This window comes from Pelodiscus sinensis, chromosome 2, assembly GCF_052426305.1.
Source record: "Pelodiscus sinensis isolate ZL-2025 chromosome 2, ASM5242630v1, whole genome shotgun sequence".
In the NCBI taxonomy this organism is placed as follows: Eukaryota; Metazoa; Chordata; order Testudines; family Trionychidae; genus Pelodiscus; species Pelodiscus sinensis.
The window spans coordinates 264797321-264813038 of record NC_143053.1 but is presented as its reverse complement, the minus strand read 5'-3'; the positions used below and the strand labels follow the sequence as shown (position 1 = coordinate 264813038).

General features: G+C 66.4%; 1 protein-coding gene across 1 annotated transcript in view; it reads left to right on the top strand.

The window, feature by feature from the left end:
• Window positions 1-13469, top strand: part of DRC11L (dynein regulatory complex subunit 11 like) — a 106391-nt gene extending 92922 nt beyond the window's left edge. The window contains exons 15-19 of the mRNA XM_075917566.2: window positions 5867-6066; window positions 6191-6277; window positions 10053-10230; window positions 10953-11191; window positions 13194-13469. Of these exons, the coding sequence (XP_075773681.1) occupies window positions 5867-6066; window positions 6191-6277; window positions 10053-10230; window positions 10953-11191; window positions 13194-13307 (818 nt within the window). The 3' untranslated portion in view covers window positions 13308-13469. The remainder of the gene's footprint in view (window positions 1-5866; window positions 6067-6190; window positions 6278-10052; window positions 10231-10952; window positions 11192-13193) is intronic.
• The last annotated feature ends 2249 nt before the right edge of the window (window positions 13470-15718 follow it).

Here is a 15718-nt window from a genome sequence, read left to right as displayed (position 1 = left end):
AGAGGGAAGGACACGGCCTGGCGTTCCTGTGGGGAGAAGAGCGAAGGGTACGGCATGGCGTTCCTGTGGGGAGAAGAGGGGAAGGGTACGGCCTGGCGTTCCTGTGGGGAGAAGAGGGGAAGGGTACGGCCTGGCGTTCCTGTGGGGAGAAGAGGGGAAGGGTACGGTCTGGCGTTCCTGTGTGGAGAAGAGGGGAAGGGTACGGCCTGGCGTTCCTGTGGGGAGAAGAGGGGAAGGGTACGGCCTGGCGTTCCTGTGGGGAGAAGAGGGATGGACACGGCCTGGCATTCCTGTGGGGAGTAGAGGGGAAGGGTACGGCCTGGCGTTCCTGTGGGGAGAAGAGGGGAAGGGTATGGCCTGGCGTTCCTGTGGGGAGAAGAGGGGAAGGGTACGGCCTGGCGTTCCTGTGGGGAGAAGAGCGAAGGGTACGGCCTGGCGTTCCTGTGGGGAGAAGAGGGGAAGGGTACGGCCTGGCGTTCCTGTGGGGAGAAGAGAGGAAGGGTACGGCCTGGCGTTCCTGTGGGGAGAAGAGGGGAAGGGTACGGCCTGGCGTTCCTGTGGGGAGAAGAGGGAAGGGTACGGCCTGGCGTTCCTGTGGGGAGAAGAGGGATGGACACGGCCTGGCATTCCTGTCGGGAGTAGAGGGGAAGGGTCCGGCCTGGCGTTCCTGTGGGGAGAAGAGGGGAAGGGTACGGCCTGGTGTTCCTGTGGGGAGAAGAGGGGAAGGGTACGGCCTGGCGTTCCTTTGGGGAGAAGAGAGGAAGGACACGGCCTGGCGTTCCTGTGGGGAGAAGAGGGAAGGACACGGCCTGGCGTTCCTGTGGGGAGAAGAGGGGAAGGGTACGGCCTGGCGTTCCTGTGGGGAGAAGAGGGGAAGGGTACGGCCTGGCGTTCCTGTGGGGAGTAGAGGGGAAGGACACGGTCTGGCGTTCCTGTGGGGAGAAGAGCGAAGGGTACGGCATGGCGTTCCTGTGGGGAGAAGAGGGGAAGGGTACGGCCTGGCGTTCCTGTGGGGAGTAGAGGGGAAGGACACGGTCTGGCGTTCCTGTGGGGAGAAGAGCGAAGGGTACGGCATGGCGTTCCTGTGTGGAGAAGAGGGGAAGGGTACGGCCTGGCGTTCCTGTGGGGAGAAGAGGGGAAGGGTACGGCCTGGCGTTCCTGTGGGGAGAAGAGGGATGGACACGGCCTGGCATTCCTGTGGGGAGAAGAGGGGAAGGGTACGGCCTGGCGTTCCTGTGGGGAGAAGAGGGGAAGGGTATGGCCTGGCGTTCCTGTGGGGAGAAGAGGGGAAGGGTACGGCCTGGCGTTCCTGTGGGGAGAAGAGCGAAGGGTACGGCCTGGCGTTCCTGTGGGGAGAAGAGGGGAAGGGTACGGCCTGGCGTTCCTGTGTGGAGAAGAGAGGAAGGGTACGGCCTGGCGTTCCTGTGGGGAGAAGAGGGGAAGGGTACGGCCTGGCGTTCCTGTGGGGAGAAGAGGGAAGGGTACGGCCTGGCGTTCCTGTGGGGAGAAGAGGGATGGACACGGCCTGGCATTCCTGTCGGGAGTAGAGGGGAAGGGTACGGCCTGGCGTTCCTGTGGGGAGAAGAGGGGAAGGGTACGGCCTGGCGTTCCTTTGGGGAGAAGAGAGGAAGGACACGGCCTGGCGTTCCTGTGGGGAGAAGAGGGAAGGACACGGCCTGGCGTTCCTGTGGGGAGAAGAGGGGAAGGGTACGGCCTGGCGTTCCTGTGGGGAGAAGAGGGGAAGGGTACGGCCTGGCGTTCCTGTGGGGAGTAGAGGGGAAGGACACGGTCTGGCGTTCCTGTGGGGAGAAGAGCGAAGGGTACGGCATGGCGTTCCTGTGGGGAGAAGAGGGGAAGGGTACGGCCTGGCGTTCCTGTGGGGAGTAGAGGGGAAGGACACGGTCTGGCGTTCCTGTGGGGAGAAGAGGGGAAGGGTACGGCCTGGCGTTCCTGTGGGGAGTAGAGGGGAAGGACACGGTCTGGCGTTCCTGTGGGGAGAAGAGCGAAGGGTACGGCCTGGCGTTCCTGTGGGGAGAAGAGGGGAAGGGTACGGCCTGGCGTTCCTGTGGGGAGAAGAGGGAAGGGTACGGCCTGGCGTTCCTGTGGGGAGAAGAGGGAAGGACACGGCCTGGCGTTCCTGTGGGGAGAAGAGGGGAAGGGTACGGCCTGGCGTTCCTGTGGGGAGAAGAGGGGAAGGGTACGGTCTGGCGTTCCTGTGGGGAGAAGAGGGATGGACACGGCCTGGCATTCCTGTCGGGAGTAGAGGGGAAGGGTACGGCCTGGCGTTCCTGTGGGGAGAAGAGGGGAAGGGTACGGCCTGGCGTTCCTGTGGGGAGAAGAGGGGAAGGGTACGGCCTGGCGTTCCTGTGGGGAGAAGAGGGGAAGGGTACGGCCTGGCGTTCCTGTGGGGAGAAGAGGGGAACGACACGGCCTGGCATTCTTGCGGGGAGAAGAGCGAAGGGTACGGCATGGCGTTCCTGTGGTGGGGTCGGGCATGGGTCAGTTTCTCAATGGCAGATAACCATGTTTCTGCAAGCTGGGTGCTTGTGCAGTCGCTCTGGAAAGTTGGAAATGCTGATCCGCATAGCCTTGGGTTGCATTTCTATTGGTGGTGCACAGTGTACATGGATCGGTGCATGTAAAAAATTTAGTCTGCAGATGGATTGGAAAAGTTCACAAACAGCTGGAAAAGATTAGAGGGAACATTGGTGAGGAAGGGGGTTGGGCAGGGGAGGGGACGGACATGCCTGTTGGATGGTGGGGGGTCAGGTGTGTCCCAGCATTCCCTTGGAGGTTGGGGGTCGGGCAGGGCCCCATGTTCCTGTGGGGAGGGGACGGACATGCCTGTGGGGAGGTGGGGGTCAGGCGTGTCCCAGCAGTCCCTCGGGGGTCGGGCAGGGCCCCGTGTTCCTGTGGGGAGGGGACGGACATGCCTGTGGGGAGGTGGGGGTCAGGCGTGTCCCAGCATTCCCTCGGGGGTCGGACAGGGCCCCGTGTTCCTGTGGGGAGGGGACGGACATGCCTGTGGCGGGTCAGGCGTGTCCCAGCAGTCCCTCGGGGGTTGGGGAGGGCCCCGTGTTCCTGTGGGGAGGGGACGGACATGCCTGTGGGGGGTCAGGCGTGTCCCAGCAGTCCCTCGGGGGTCGGGCAGGGCCCCGTGTTCCTGTGGGGAGGGGACGGACATGCCTGTGGGGGGTCAGACGTGTCCCAGCATTCCCACGGGGGTCTGGCAGGGCCCCGTGTTCCTGTCGGGAGGGGACGGACATGCCTGTGGGGAGGTGGGGGTCAGGCGTGTCCCAGCAGTCCCTCGGGGGTCGGGCAGGGCCCCGTGTTCCTGTGGGGAGGGGACGGACATGCCTGTGGGGGGTCAGGCGTGTCCCAGCAGTCCCTCGGCGGTTGAGGAGGGCCCCGTGTTCCTGTTGGGAGGGGACGGACATGCCTGTGGGGGGTCAGGCGTGTCCCAGCAGTCCCTCGGGGGTTGGGGAGGGCCCCGTGTTCCTGTTGGGAGGGGACGGACATGCCTGTGGGGGGTCAGGTGTGTCCCAACAGTCCCTCGGGGGTCGGGCAGGGCCCCGTGTTCCTGTGGGGACGGGACGGACATGCCTGTGGGGAGGTGGGGGTCAGGCATGTCCCAGCAGTCCCTCGGGGTTCAGGCAGGGCCCCGTGTTCCTGTGGGGACGGGACGGACATGCCTGTGGGGAGGTGGGGGTCAGGCGTGTCCCAGCAGTCCCTCGGGGGTCCGGCAGGGCCCTGTGTTCCTGTGGGGACGGGACGGACATGCCTGTGGGGAGGTGGGGGTCAGGCGTGTCCCAGCAGTCCCTCGGGGGTCGGGCAGGGCCCCGTGTTCCTGTGGGGAGGGGACGGACATGCCTGTGGGGAGGTGGGGGGTCAGGCGTGTCCCAGCAGTCCCTCGGGGGTCGGGCAGGGCCCCGTGTTCCTGTGGGGACGGGACGGACATGCCTGTGGGGAGGTGGGGGTCAGGTGTGTCCCAGCAGTCCCTCGGGGGTCGGGCAGGGCCCCGTGTTCCTGTGGGGACGGGACGGACATGCCTGTGGGGAGGTGGGGGTCAGGCGTGTCCCAGCAGTCCCTCGGGGGTCGGGCAGGGCCCTGTGTTCCTGTGGGGACGGGACGGACATGCCTGTGGGGAGGTGGGGGTCAGGCGTGTCCCAGCAGTCCCTCGGGGGTCGGGCAGGGCCCCGTGTTCCTGTGGGGAGGGGACGGACATGCCTGTGGGGAGGTGGGGGGTCAGGCGTGTCCCAGCAGTCCCTCGGGGGTCGGGCAGGGCCCCGTGTTCCTGTGGGGACGGGACGGACATGCCTGTGGGGAGGTGGGGGTCAGGTGTGTCCCAGCAGTCCCTCGGGGGTCGGGCAGGGCCCCGTGTTCCTGTGGGGACGGGACGGACATGCCTGTGAGGAGGTGGGGGTCAGGTGTGTCCCAGCATTCCCTCGGGGGTCGGGCAGGGCCCCGTGTTCCTGTGGGGAGGGGACGGACATGCCTGTGGGGAGGTGGGGGTCAGGCGTGTCCCAGCAGTCCCTCGGGGGTTGGGCAGGGCCCCGTGTTCCTGTGGGGACGGGACGGACATGCCTGTGGGGAGGTGGGGGTCAGGCGTGTCCCAGCAGTCCCTCGGGGGTCGGGCAGGGCGCCGTGTTCCTGTGGGGACGGGACGGACATGCCTGTGGGGGGTCAGGTGTGTCCCAGCAGTCCCTCGGGGGTCGGGCAGGGCCCCGTGTTCCTGTGGGGACGGGACGGACATGCCTGTGGGGAGGTGGGGGTCAGGTGTGTCCCAGCAGTCCCTCGGGGGTCGGGCAGGGCCCCGTGTTCCTGTGGGGACGGGACGGACATGCCTGTGGGGAGGTGGGGGTCAGGCGTGTCCCAGCAGTCCCTCGGGGGTCGGGCAGGGCCCCGTGTTCCTTTGGGGAGGGGATGGACATGCCTGTGGGGAGGTGGGGGTCAGGTGTGTCCCAGCAGTCCCTCGGGGGTCAGGCAGGGCCCCGTGTTCCTGTGGGGACGGGACGGACATGCCTGTGGGGAGGTGGGGGTCAGGCGTGTCCCAGCAGTCCCTCGGGGGTCGGGCAGGGCCCCGTGTTCCTGTGGGGAGGGGACGGACATGCCTGTGGGGAGGTGGGGGTCAGGCGTGTCCCAGCAGTCCCTCGGGGGTCGGGCAGGGCCCCGTGTTCCTGTGGGGACGGGACGGACATGCCTGTGGGGAGGTGGGGGTCAGGCGTGTCCCAGCAGTCCCTCGGGGGTCGGGCAGGGCCCCGTGTTCCTGTGGGGACGGGACGGACATGCCTGTGGGGGGTCAGGCGTGTCCCAGCAGTCCCTCGGGGGTTGGGGAGGGCCCCGTGTTCCTGTGGGGAGGGGATGGACATGCCTGTGGGGGGTCAGGCGTGTCCCAGCAGTCCCTCGGGGGTCTGGCAGGGCCCCGTGTTCCTGTGGGGACGGGACGGACATGCCTGTGGGGGGTCAGGTGTGTCCCAGCAGTCCCTCGGGGGTCGGGCAGGGCCCCGTGTTCCTGTGGGGAGGGGACGGACATGCCTGTGGGGGGTCAGGCGTGTCCCAGCAGTCCCTCGGGGGTCGGGCAGGGCCCCGTGTTCCTGTGGGGACGGGACGGACATGCCTGTGGGGAGGTGGGGGTCAGGCGTGTCCCAGCAATCCCTCGGGGGTCGGGCAGGGCCCCGTGTTCCTGTGGGGAGGGGACGGACATGCCTGTGGGGGGTCAGGCGTGTCCCAGCAGTCCCTCGGGGGTCGGGCAGGGCCCCGTGTTCCTGTGGGGAGGGGACGGACATGCCTGTGGGGAGTTCATCTCCGTGGGAGGCTCTGCTGGCTGGGCGGTTGGTGCAGGAACCTTCTCCCCCCGCTGCCCCAGGCTCACCCACGCTGCACGAGCTGGCCCCGCTGGTGAAGTCGGTCCTGCTCGCCGGGCCGGCCGGAACGGGGAAGAAGCTGCTGGTCCATGCTGTGTGCACCGAGACGGGCGCCAACCTCTTCGACCTGTCCCCAGACAACCTGGTGGGCAAGTACCCGGGCAAGGCTGGCCTCAGCATGCTGATACACTTGGTGTTCAAGGTACTGGCCGGGCCAGGGCGCTGGGCAGCGACGGGACGGGGCAGGGCCCAGGGCAGCATGGTGGGGGGGGCTGGCGGGTACCCGTGGCTGGGGGAGGCGCTGAGCCCCTCTCCGGCCGCTCTAGGTGGCCAGGCTGATGCAGCCGTCGGTGATCTGGGTTGGCAACGCGGAGAAGACGTTTTACAAGAAGGTGCCGAAAGAAGAGAAGCAGGTGAGAGGGGCCTGGGAGCTGTTGGGAGGGGCCGGGGCTAGCAGCAGGGGGAGGATGCCCACACGCTAGGGCTGCGGGCAGGGCATCCTGGTCCGCAGCCCGTGGCCTGGGGGCCTGGACGGCGCAGGGCAGGGGCTCCTGCCCCCCGCCGCCCTGGAGTGGTAGATGCCGCTGTGCAGCCAAGCACAGCGCAGACCCTCGGGACGAGAGCCCCACGCCTGCTGGCGCTGGGCGCCCGGGCCACGCACAGCCGCAAGGCACGGAGCTCAGCAAGCTACAGCTCTTCTGCGTGCCTGTGCGGAGCACAGGAGAGTACAAGCAACACCCGGGGCATCGGCACCCAGGGGCTGTGCCAGCCCTGGCCCACGCAGGCGCCGGGAAGCGTGTACTGGCCCCGCCCCATCGGCTGCTACCGAGGCCGTGACTTGGTTTCCCCTGGCCCCACTCTGTTGTGCGCCTCACTCCCGAAAACCCCGGCATCCGTAGTTCTGAATGCAGCTCGGCTCCCCCTTCCCCAGAGGTGTGTGCTGGGGCTATGCCTGCTCCGTGGTCCCCAGGGTTTGTCCCCGAGCTGGGTCGTTACTTCAAAAGCGCCAAAACGGCATCCTTCCGGTGTGTCCTCCCGGGCAGCACTTCCTCACAGCCGTGCGGGCACGAGCCGCATGCACGAACCACGCAGCAGAGCACTCCTGTACTGCAGCTCCGCACGAACCGCACACACGAACCACGCAGCAGAGCACCCCTGTACTGCAGCTCCGCACGAACCGCACACACGAACCATGCAGCAGAGCACCCCTGTACTGCAGCTCCGCACGAACCGCACGCACGAACCACGCAGCAGAGCACCCCTGTACTGCAGCTCCGCACGAACCGCACGCACGAACCACGCAGCAGAGCACCCCTGTACTGCAGCTCCGCACGAGCCGCATGCACGAACCACGCAGCAGAGCACCCCTGTACTGCAGCTCCGCACGAACCGCACACACGAACCGCACGCACAAACCATGCAGCGTGGCACCCGTGTACCGCAGCTCTGCACGAGCCGAACGCACGAACTATACAGTCGTGTGGGCACCCGTGTACCGCAGCTCTGCACGAGCCACACGCACGAACCACACAGCGGGGCACCTGTGTACCGCAGCTCCACACGAGCCACACGCACGAACCACACAGCGGGGCACCCGTGTACCGCAGCTCCACATGAGCCACACGCACGAACCACACAGCGGGGCACCCGTGCACCGCAGCTCCGCATGAGCCACACGCACGAACCACACAGCGGGGCACCCGTGTACCGCAGCTCCGCACGAGCCACACGCACGAACCACGCAGCAGAGCACCCCTGTACTGCAGCTCCGCACGAACCGCACGCACGAACCACGCAGCAGAGCACCCCTCTACTGCAGCTCCGCACGAACCGCACGCACGAACCACGCAGCAGAGCACCCCTGTACTGCAGCTCCGCACGAACCGCACGCACGAACCACGCAGCAGAGCACCCCTGTACTGCAGCTCCGCACGAGCCGCATGCACGAACCGCACGCACGAACCATGCAGCATGGCACCCGTGTACCGCAGCTCCGCACGAACCGCACACACGAACCACGCAGCAGAGCACCCCTGTACTGCAGCTCCGCACGAGCCGCATGCACGAACCGCACGCACAAGCCATGCAGCATGGCACCCGTGTACCGCAGCTCCGCACGAGCCGCACACACGAACCACACAGCAGAGCACCCCTGTACTGCAGCTCCGCACGAACCGCACGCACGAACCACGCAGCAGAGCACCCCTGTACTGCAGCTCCGCACGAACCGCACACACGAACCACGCAGCAGAGCACCCCTGTACTGCAGCTCCGCACGAACCGCACGCACGAACCACGCAGCAGAGCACCCCTGTACTGCAGCTCCGCACGAACCGCACACACGAACCACGCAGCAGAGCACCCCTGTACTGCAGCTCCGCACGAGCCGCATGCACGAACCGCATGCATGAACCGCGCAGCACGGCACCCGTGTACCGCAGCTCTGCACGAGCCGAACGCACGAACCACACAGCGGGGCACCTGTGTACCGCAGCTCCGCACGAGCCACACGCACGAACCACACAGCGGGGCACCAGTGTACCGCAGCTCCGCAGGAACCGCATGCACGAACCACACAGCAGGGCACCCGTGTATCGCAGCTCCACACGAGCTGCACGCACGAACCGCACAACAGGACACCCGTGTACGCAGCTCCGCACGAGCCACACGCACGAACCACATAGCGGGGCACCCGTGTACCGCAGCTCCACATGAGCTACACGCACGAACCGCACGCACGAACCACACAGCGGGGCACCCGTGTATCGCAGCTCCACACGAGCTGCACGCACGAACCGCACAACAGGACACCCGTGTACCGCAGCTCCGCACGAGCCACACGCACGAACCGCACAACAGGACACCCGTGTACACAGCTCCGCACGAACCACACAACAGGACACCTGTGTACACAGCTCCGCACGAGCCACACGCACGAACCACACAACAGGACACCCGTGTACCGCAGCTCCACACGAGCCACACGCACGAACCGCACAGCAGGGCACCAGTGTACCGCAGCTCCACATGAGCCGCACGCACGAACCACACAACAGGACACCCGTGTACCGCAGCTCCACATGAGCCACACGCACGAACCGCACAGCAGGGCACCTGTGTACCGCAGCTCCGCACCAGCCACACGCATGAACCACACAGCAGGGCACCTGTGTACCGCAGCTCCGCACCAGCCACACGCATGAACCACACAGCAGGGCACCTGTGTACCGCAGCTCCACACGAGCCACACGCACAAACCACACAGCAGGGCACCTGTGTACCGCAGCTCCGCACCAGCCACACGCATGAACCACACAGCGGGGCACCAGTGTACCGCAGCTCCACATGAGCCACACGCACGAACCACACAACAGGACACCCGTGTACCGCAGCTCCACATGAGCCGCACGCACGAACCACACAACAGGACACCCGTGTACCACAGCTCCACACGAGCTGCACGCACGAACCACACAACAGGGCACCTGTGTACCGCAGCTCCACATGAGCCGCACGCACGAACCACACAACAGGACACCCGTGTACCGCAGCTCCACACGAGCTGCACGCACGAACCACACAACAGGACACCCATGTACCGCAGCTCCACATGAGCTGCACGCACGAACCACACAACAGGACACCCATGTACCGCAGCTCCACATGAGCCGCACGCACGAACCGCACAGCAGGGCACCTGTGTACCGCAGCTCCGCACCAGCCACACGCATGAACCACACAGCAGGGCACCTGTGTACCGCAGCTCCGCACCAGCCACACGCATGAACCACACAGCAGGGCACCTGTGTACCGCAGCTCCACATGAGCCACACGCATGAACCGCACAGCAGGGCACCTGTGTACCGCAGCTCCACATGAGCCACACGCATGAACCGCACAGCAGGGCACCTGTGTACCGCAGCTCCGCCCCAGCCACACGCATGAGCCACATAGCCCGGGCCCCAGCTCATGCCTAGGGGCAGGGCAACTGGGAATGTGCCCCAGGAGCTGGTAGTGCCCTGACCTGTGCCAGGCCCCTTGCTCTGCTCCCCGAGACTCTGCCCGCCACCCGTGGGCCCCACCCGACCCCAGTGACCCCTCCCCCCACCCGCGGGCTCGGCCTGACTCCTGTAACTCCCCCCCCACCGGAGGGGCCTGAGCCCATGATGCCCTTTGCGGCCCCCCCAGGCTGACCCCAAGAGGCTGAAGAGGGACTTGCCCAAAGCCCTGAAGCTGCTGAAGCCTGAGGACCGGGTGCTGCTGCTGGGCACGTCGGACAAGCCCTACGAGGCCGACGTGAAGACGCTGTGCAAGGCCTACGAGCGGATCCTCCTCGTCCCCCGGCCCGACTATGCGTCCCGCTACGGTAGGGCCAAGCCGGCGGCCCAGCAAGCGGGGCTGGCCTTGCCCTCGGGCCCGTGCCTGGGGGAAGCGCCCTGGGGGCGAAGGCTCTCCAGCCCCCGGAGGTGCTCCAGCCCTCAGGCGCCGTGCTGCCGGCGCTGGGGGTTCATGTTCCGGGGCTCTGGGGACTTGTTCCCGGGGGAGCGGGGCTCCAGCAGCCGGCCAGACTGCAGCCAGGCAATGGCGTCCGTCCGCGTACTGGCCACGCCGGGGGCCTGAGCCATCCCGACCGCCCAGGCTTTGCCACAGCCCCGCACGCCACCGGAGCCGTTGCCAGGGGTGCACCGCTGGCTGGGGTCACAGAGCTGTTGTCCATGGCTGCTGGCAGCCTAGGAGGCGGCACCTGGGGGGCCCCGGGTCTGGCTTGGTTAACAGAGGGGCAGGGCAGGCGCTTGGGAGGGCAAGGCGAGGTGGCGCGCCCGAGTCGCTCTGAAATCAGCACATGCAGTCCAGGTAAGACAGGGACAAGGACTTGCCTCCAGCACCCCTGCCAGCTGCCAGAAGGAGCCGCGGCGCGTGAGCTAGCGGAGCCCAGCACCAGGCACACGGTCCAGCGCGCACACGTCCCCGGCCATGGCCTCGCGGAGGGGGGGTCCGGAACGAGGGGATTGGTGGAATTCCCTTTTACTTCCCCTCCCCGAGCCCCCAGGCTGCCTCACTGCCCGCAATGGCCCCTTTGCCCCGCAGTGACCTGGCAGCGCCTGATCAAGAAACACGGCGGCACCATCAGCCCTGCCCTGGACGCCAGCGCCCTGGCCAAGCTCTCGGACGGCTACAGCCAGGGGTGCATCGCACAGGCCGTGCAGCTGGTGCTGACCGAGCGGCGCCTCCTGCAGATGCCCAAGAAACCGCTGAGGGCAGGCGAGTTCCTGCAGGTGCTGGCCAAGGCCGATCCCATTTACAGCGAGGAGGAGAAGACCCTGCAGGTGCCCGGCCAAGCCCCTGGGATACAACATTTCTGGGGCAGGCAGGGGCGGCCGGTCCTCCCCCCACGCCAGCCTGGCCCGTGGCCCCCGTGCTACTGTCACCCGTAGGGGCAGGCACAGGCGGCTGGTCCTCCCCCCGCGCCAGCCTGGCCCGTGGCCCCCTGCTACTGTCACCCCTAGGGGCAGGCACAGGCGGCCGGTCCTCCCCCCGCGCCAGCCTGGCCCGTGGCCCCCTGCTACTGTCACCCCTAGGGGCAGGCACAGGCGGCCGGTCCTCCCCCCGCGCCAGCCTGGCCCGTGGCCCCCTGCTACTGTCACCCCTAGGGGCAGGCACAGGCGGCCGGTCCTCCCCCCGCGCCAGCCTGGCCCGTGGCCCCCTGCTACTGTCACCCCTAGGGGCAGGCACAGGCGGCCGGTCCTCCCCCCGCGCCAGCCTGGCCCGTGGCCCCCGTGCTACTGTCACCCCTAGGGGCAGGCACAGGCGGCCGGTCCTCCCCCCACGCCAGCCTGGCCCGTGGCCCCCGTGCTACTGTCACCCCTAGGGGCAGGCACAGGCGGCCGGTCCTCCCCCCGCGCCAGCCTGGCCCGTGGCCCCCTGCTACTGTCACCCCTAGGGGCAGGCACAGGCGGCCGGTCCTCCCCCCGCGCCAGCCTGGGCCGTGACCCCCTGCTACTGTCACCCCTAGGGGCAGGCACAGGCGGCCGGTCCTCCCCCCGCGCCAGCCTGGCCCGTGGCCCCCTGCTACTGTCACCCCTAGGGGCAGGCACAGGCGGCCGGTCCTCCCCCCGCGCCAGCCTGGGCCGTGACCCCCTGCTACTGTCACCCCTAGGGGCAGGCACAGGCGGCCGGTCCTCCCCCCGCGCCAGCCTGGCCCGTGGCCCCCTGCTACTGTCACCCCTAGGGGCAGGCACAGGCGGCTGGTCCTCCCCCCGCGCCAGCCTGGCCCGTGGCCCCCCTGCTACTGTCACCCCTAGGGGCAGGCACAGGCGGCCGGTCCTCCCCCCGCGCCAGCCTGGGCCGTGATCCCCTGCTACTGTCACCCCTAGGGGCAGGCACAGGCGGCCGGTCCTCCCCCCGCGCCAGCCTGGGCCGTGGCCCCCTGCTACTGTCACCCCTAGGGGCAGGCACAGGCGGCCGGTCCTCCCCCCGCGCCAGCCTGCCCCATGGCCCCCGTGCTACTGTCACCCGTAGGGGCAGGCACAGGCGGCTGGTCCTCCCCCCGCGCCAGCCTGGCCCGTGGCCCCCTGCTACTGTCACCCCTAGGGGCAGGCACAGGCGGCCGGTCCTCCCCCCGCGCCAGCCTGGCCCGTGGCCCCACTGCTACTGTCACCCCTAGGGGCAGGCACAGGCGGCCGGTCCTCCCCCCGCGCCAGCCTGGGCCGTGGCCCCCTGCTACTGTCACCCCTAGGGGCAGGCACAGGCGGCCGGTCCTCCCCCCATGCCAGCCTGGCCCGTGGCCCCCCGTGCTACTGTCACCCCTAGGGGCAGGCACAGGCGGCCGGTCCTCCCCCCATGCCAGCCTGGCCCGTGGCCCCCCGTGCTACTGTCACCCCTAGGGGCAGGCACAGGCGGCCGGTCCTCCCCCCGCGCCAGCCTGGCCCGTGGGCCCCCTGCTACTGTCACCCCTAGGGGCAGGCACAGGCGGCCGGTCCTCCCCCCGCGCCAGCCTGCCCCATGGCCCCCTGCTACTGTCACCCGTAGGGGCAGGCACAGGCGGCCGGTCCTCCCCCCGCGCCAGCCTGCCCCATGGCCCCCGTGCTACTGTCACCCCTAGGGGCAGGCACAGGCGGCCGATCCTCCCCCCGTGCCAGCCTGGCCCGTGGGCCCCCTGCTACTGTCACCCCTAGGGGCAGGCAGAGGTGGCCCATTCCCCAGCTCCCTACCCCACCACATGGTCCCTGCCCTCCATGTTAGTGTCACTGCTGTGGGCAGACTGATGCCCACCCACCCCTGCCTCAGCTCTGCACCGAGCTCACCTGCTGCTCTGCACCCGCCTGGCAGGACTGGTACACAAAGACGCCGCTGGGCAAGAAGCGACTGAAGGCAGCACAAGAGAGAGAAGAAGGGAAGGAGGCGAAGGGGAAGGACAAGAAAGGGAAGAAAGGGAAGAAATAGTTCAGCTGACGGGCCCTGTGTCGTCCCCCCGCCTCTGTGCTCGTCAGCCCCATAAACTGGCTTATTCTTGCAGAAAGAATGGGGTATGCTCAGCTGGGTGTGAGCTGGGGGGCGTGGTGCACGTATGTCCCGCTTCTGTCTGTGTGTTGGGGCGTGAACCTGAGGCATTGTGAATATATGGTGTGTGTTGTGTGTGCGTGCACACATGTGGGGTGAGCCTGCGGCACTGTGAATGTGTGTGTGTGGGGGTAAGCCTGGGGCATTGTGAATGTATGTCCTGTGTGTATGCATGTGGGGTGAGCCTGCGGCACTGTGAATGTGTGTGTGTGGGGGTAAGCCTGGGGCATTGTGAATGTATGTCCTGTGTGTATGCATGTGGGGTGAGCCTGCGGCACTGTGAATGTGTGTGTGTGGGGGTAAGCCTGGGGCATTGTGAATGTATGTCCTGTGTGTATGCATGTGGGGTGAGCCTGCGGTACTGTGAATGTGTGTGTGGGGGGGTCAGCCTGGGGCATTGTGAATGTATGTCCTGTGTGTATGCATGTGGGGTGAGCCTGCGGTACTGTGAATGTGTGTGTGGGGGGGTCAGCCTGGGGCATTGTGAATGTATGTCCTGTGTGTATGCATGTAGGGTGAGCCTGCGGTACTGTGAATGTGTGTGTGGGGGGGTGTGACGGCACGTTGGGGGTTCCCCGTCTCCTGCACCCCGAAATGGCACAAACAGACTGCACCAGCCAGTGGAATTGAGGGTGGTTTATTGCTCCTCCAGCACAGCGCAGCACAGATGTAATCTGGTTACAGGAACTGGGCTAGGATGCCTCAGGCCCCCTTGAGATGGGGGAGACTGGGCCCCTAAAACTCCAGCTCCTCTCCCTAGGCTGTCTCATCCATCCTCACAGACAGCCACCAACCAACTAACTAAATTCCCTTGCAGCCCTGCCCCCCCAGTCAGGGCAGCATTCCACCTTCCTTTGTTCCTCTCCATGGGGGGTGTCTGGCCACTGGTTCAACCAGTTTGGCCTTACCTCTGCCTAGCGAGGTTTTCCCTGCTGGGTCTTGCTCCAGACAGCAGGGGTCACCACAGCCCAGCAAGTACCCCCACTACGTCACAGGGGGTCAGCCTGGGGCATTGTGAATGTATGTCCTGTGTGTATGCATGTGGGGTGAGCCTGCGGTACTGTGAATGTGTGTGTGGGGGGGTAAGCCTGGGGCATTGTGAATGTATGTCCTGTGTGTATGCATGTAGGGTGAGCCTGCGGTACTGTGAATGTGTGTGTGGGGGGGTAAGCCTGGGGCATTGTGAATGTATGTCCTGTGTGTATGCATGTGGGGTGAGCCTGCGGTACTGTGAATGTGTGTGTGGGGGGGTCAGCCTGGGGCATTGTGAATGTATGTCCTGTGTGTATGCATGTGGGGTGAGCCTGTGGTACTGTGAATGTGTGTGTGTGGGGGTAAGCCTGGGGCATTGTGAATGTATGTCCTGTGTGTATGCATGTAGGGTGAGCCTGCGGTACTGTGAATGTGTGTGTGGGGGGGTCAGCCTGGGGCATTGTGAATGTATGTCCTGTGTGTATGCATGTGGGGTGAGCCTGTGGTACTGTGAATGTGTGTGTGGGGGGGTAAGCCTGGGGCATTGTGAATGTATGTCCTGTGTGTATGCATGTGGGGTGAGCCTGCGGTACTGTGACTGTGTGTGTGTGGGGGGGTAAGCCTGGGGCATTGTGAATGTGTGTGTGTGGGGGTCAGCCTGGGGCATTGTGAATGTATGTCCTGTGTGTATGCATGTGGGGTGAGCCTGTGGTACTGTGAATGTGTGTGTGTGGGGGGGTAAGCCTGGGGCATTGTGAATGTGTGTGTGTGGGGGTCAGCCTGGGGCATTGTGAATGTATGTCCTGTGTGTATGCATGTGGGGTGAGCCTGTGGTACTGTGAATGTGTGTGTGTGGGGGGGTAAGCCTGGGGCATTGTGAATGTGTGTGTGTGGGGGTCAGCCTGGGGCATTGTGAATGTATGTCCTGTGTGTATGCATGTGGGGTGAGCCTGTGGTACTGTGAATGTGTGTGTGTGGGGGGGTAAGCCTGGGGCATTGTGAATGTGTGTGTGGGGGGGTCAGCCTGGGGCATTGTGAATGTATGTCCTGTGTGTATGCATGTGGGGTGAGCCTGCGGTACTGTGAATGTATGTGTGTGTGGGGGGGTAAGCCTGGGGCATTGTGAATGTATGTCCTGTGTGTATGCATGTAGGGTGAGCCTGCGGTACTGTGAATGTGTGTGTGTGGGGGTCAGCCTGGGGCATTGTGAATGTATGTCCTGTGTGTATGCATGTGGGGTGAGCCTGTGGTACTGTGAATGTGTGTGTGTGGGGGTCAGCCTGGGGCATTGTGAATGTATGTCCTGTGTGTATGCATGTGGG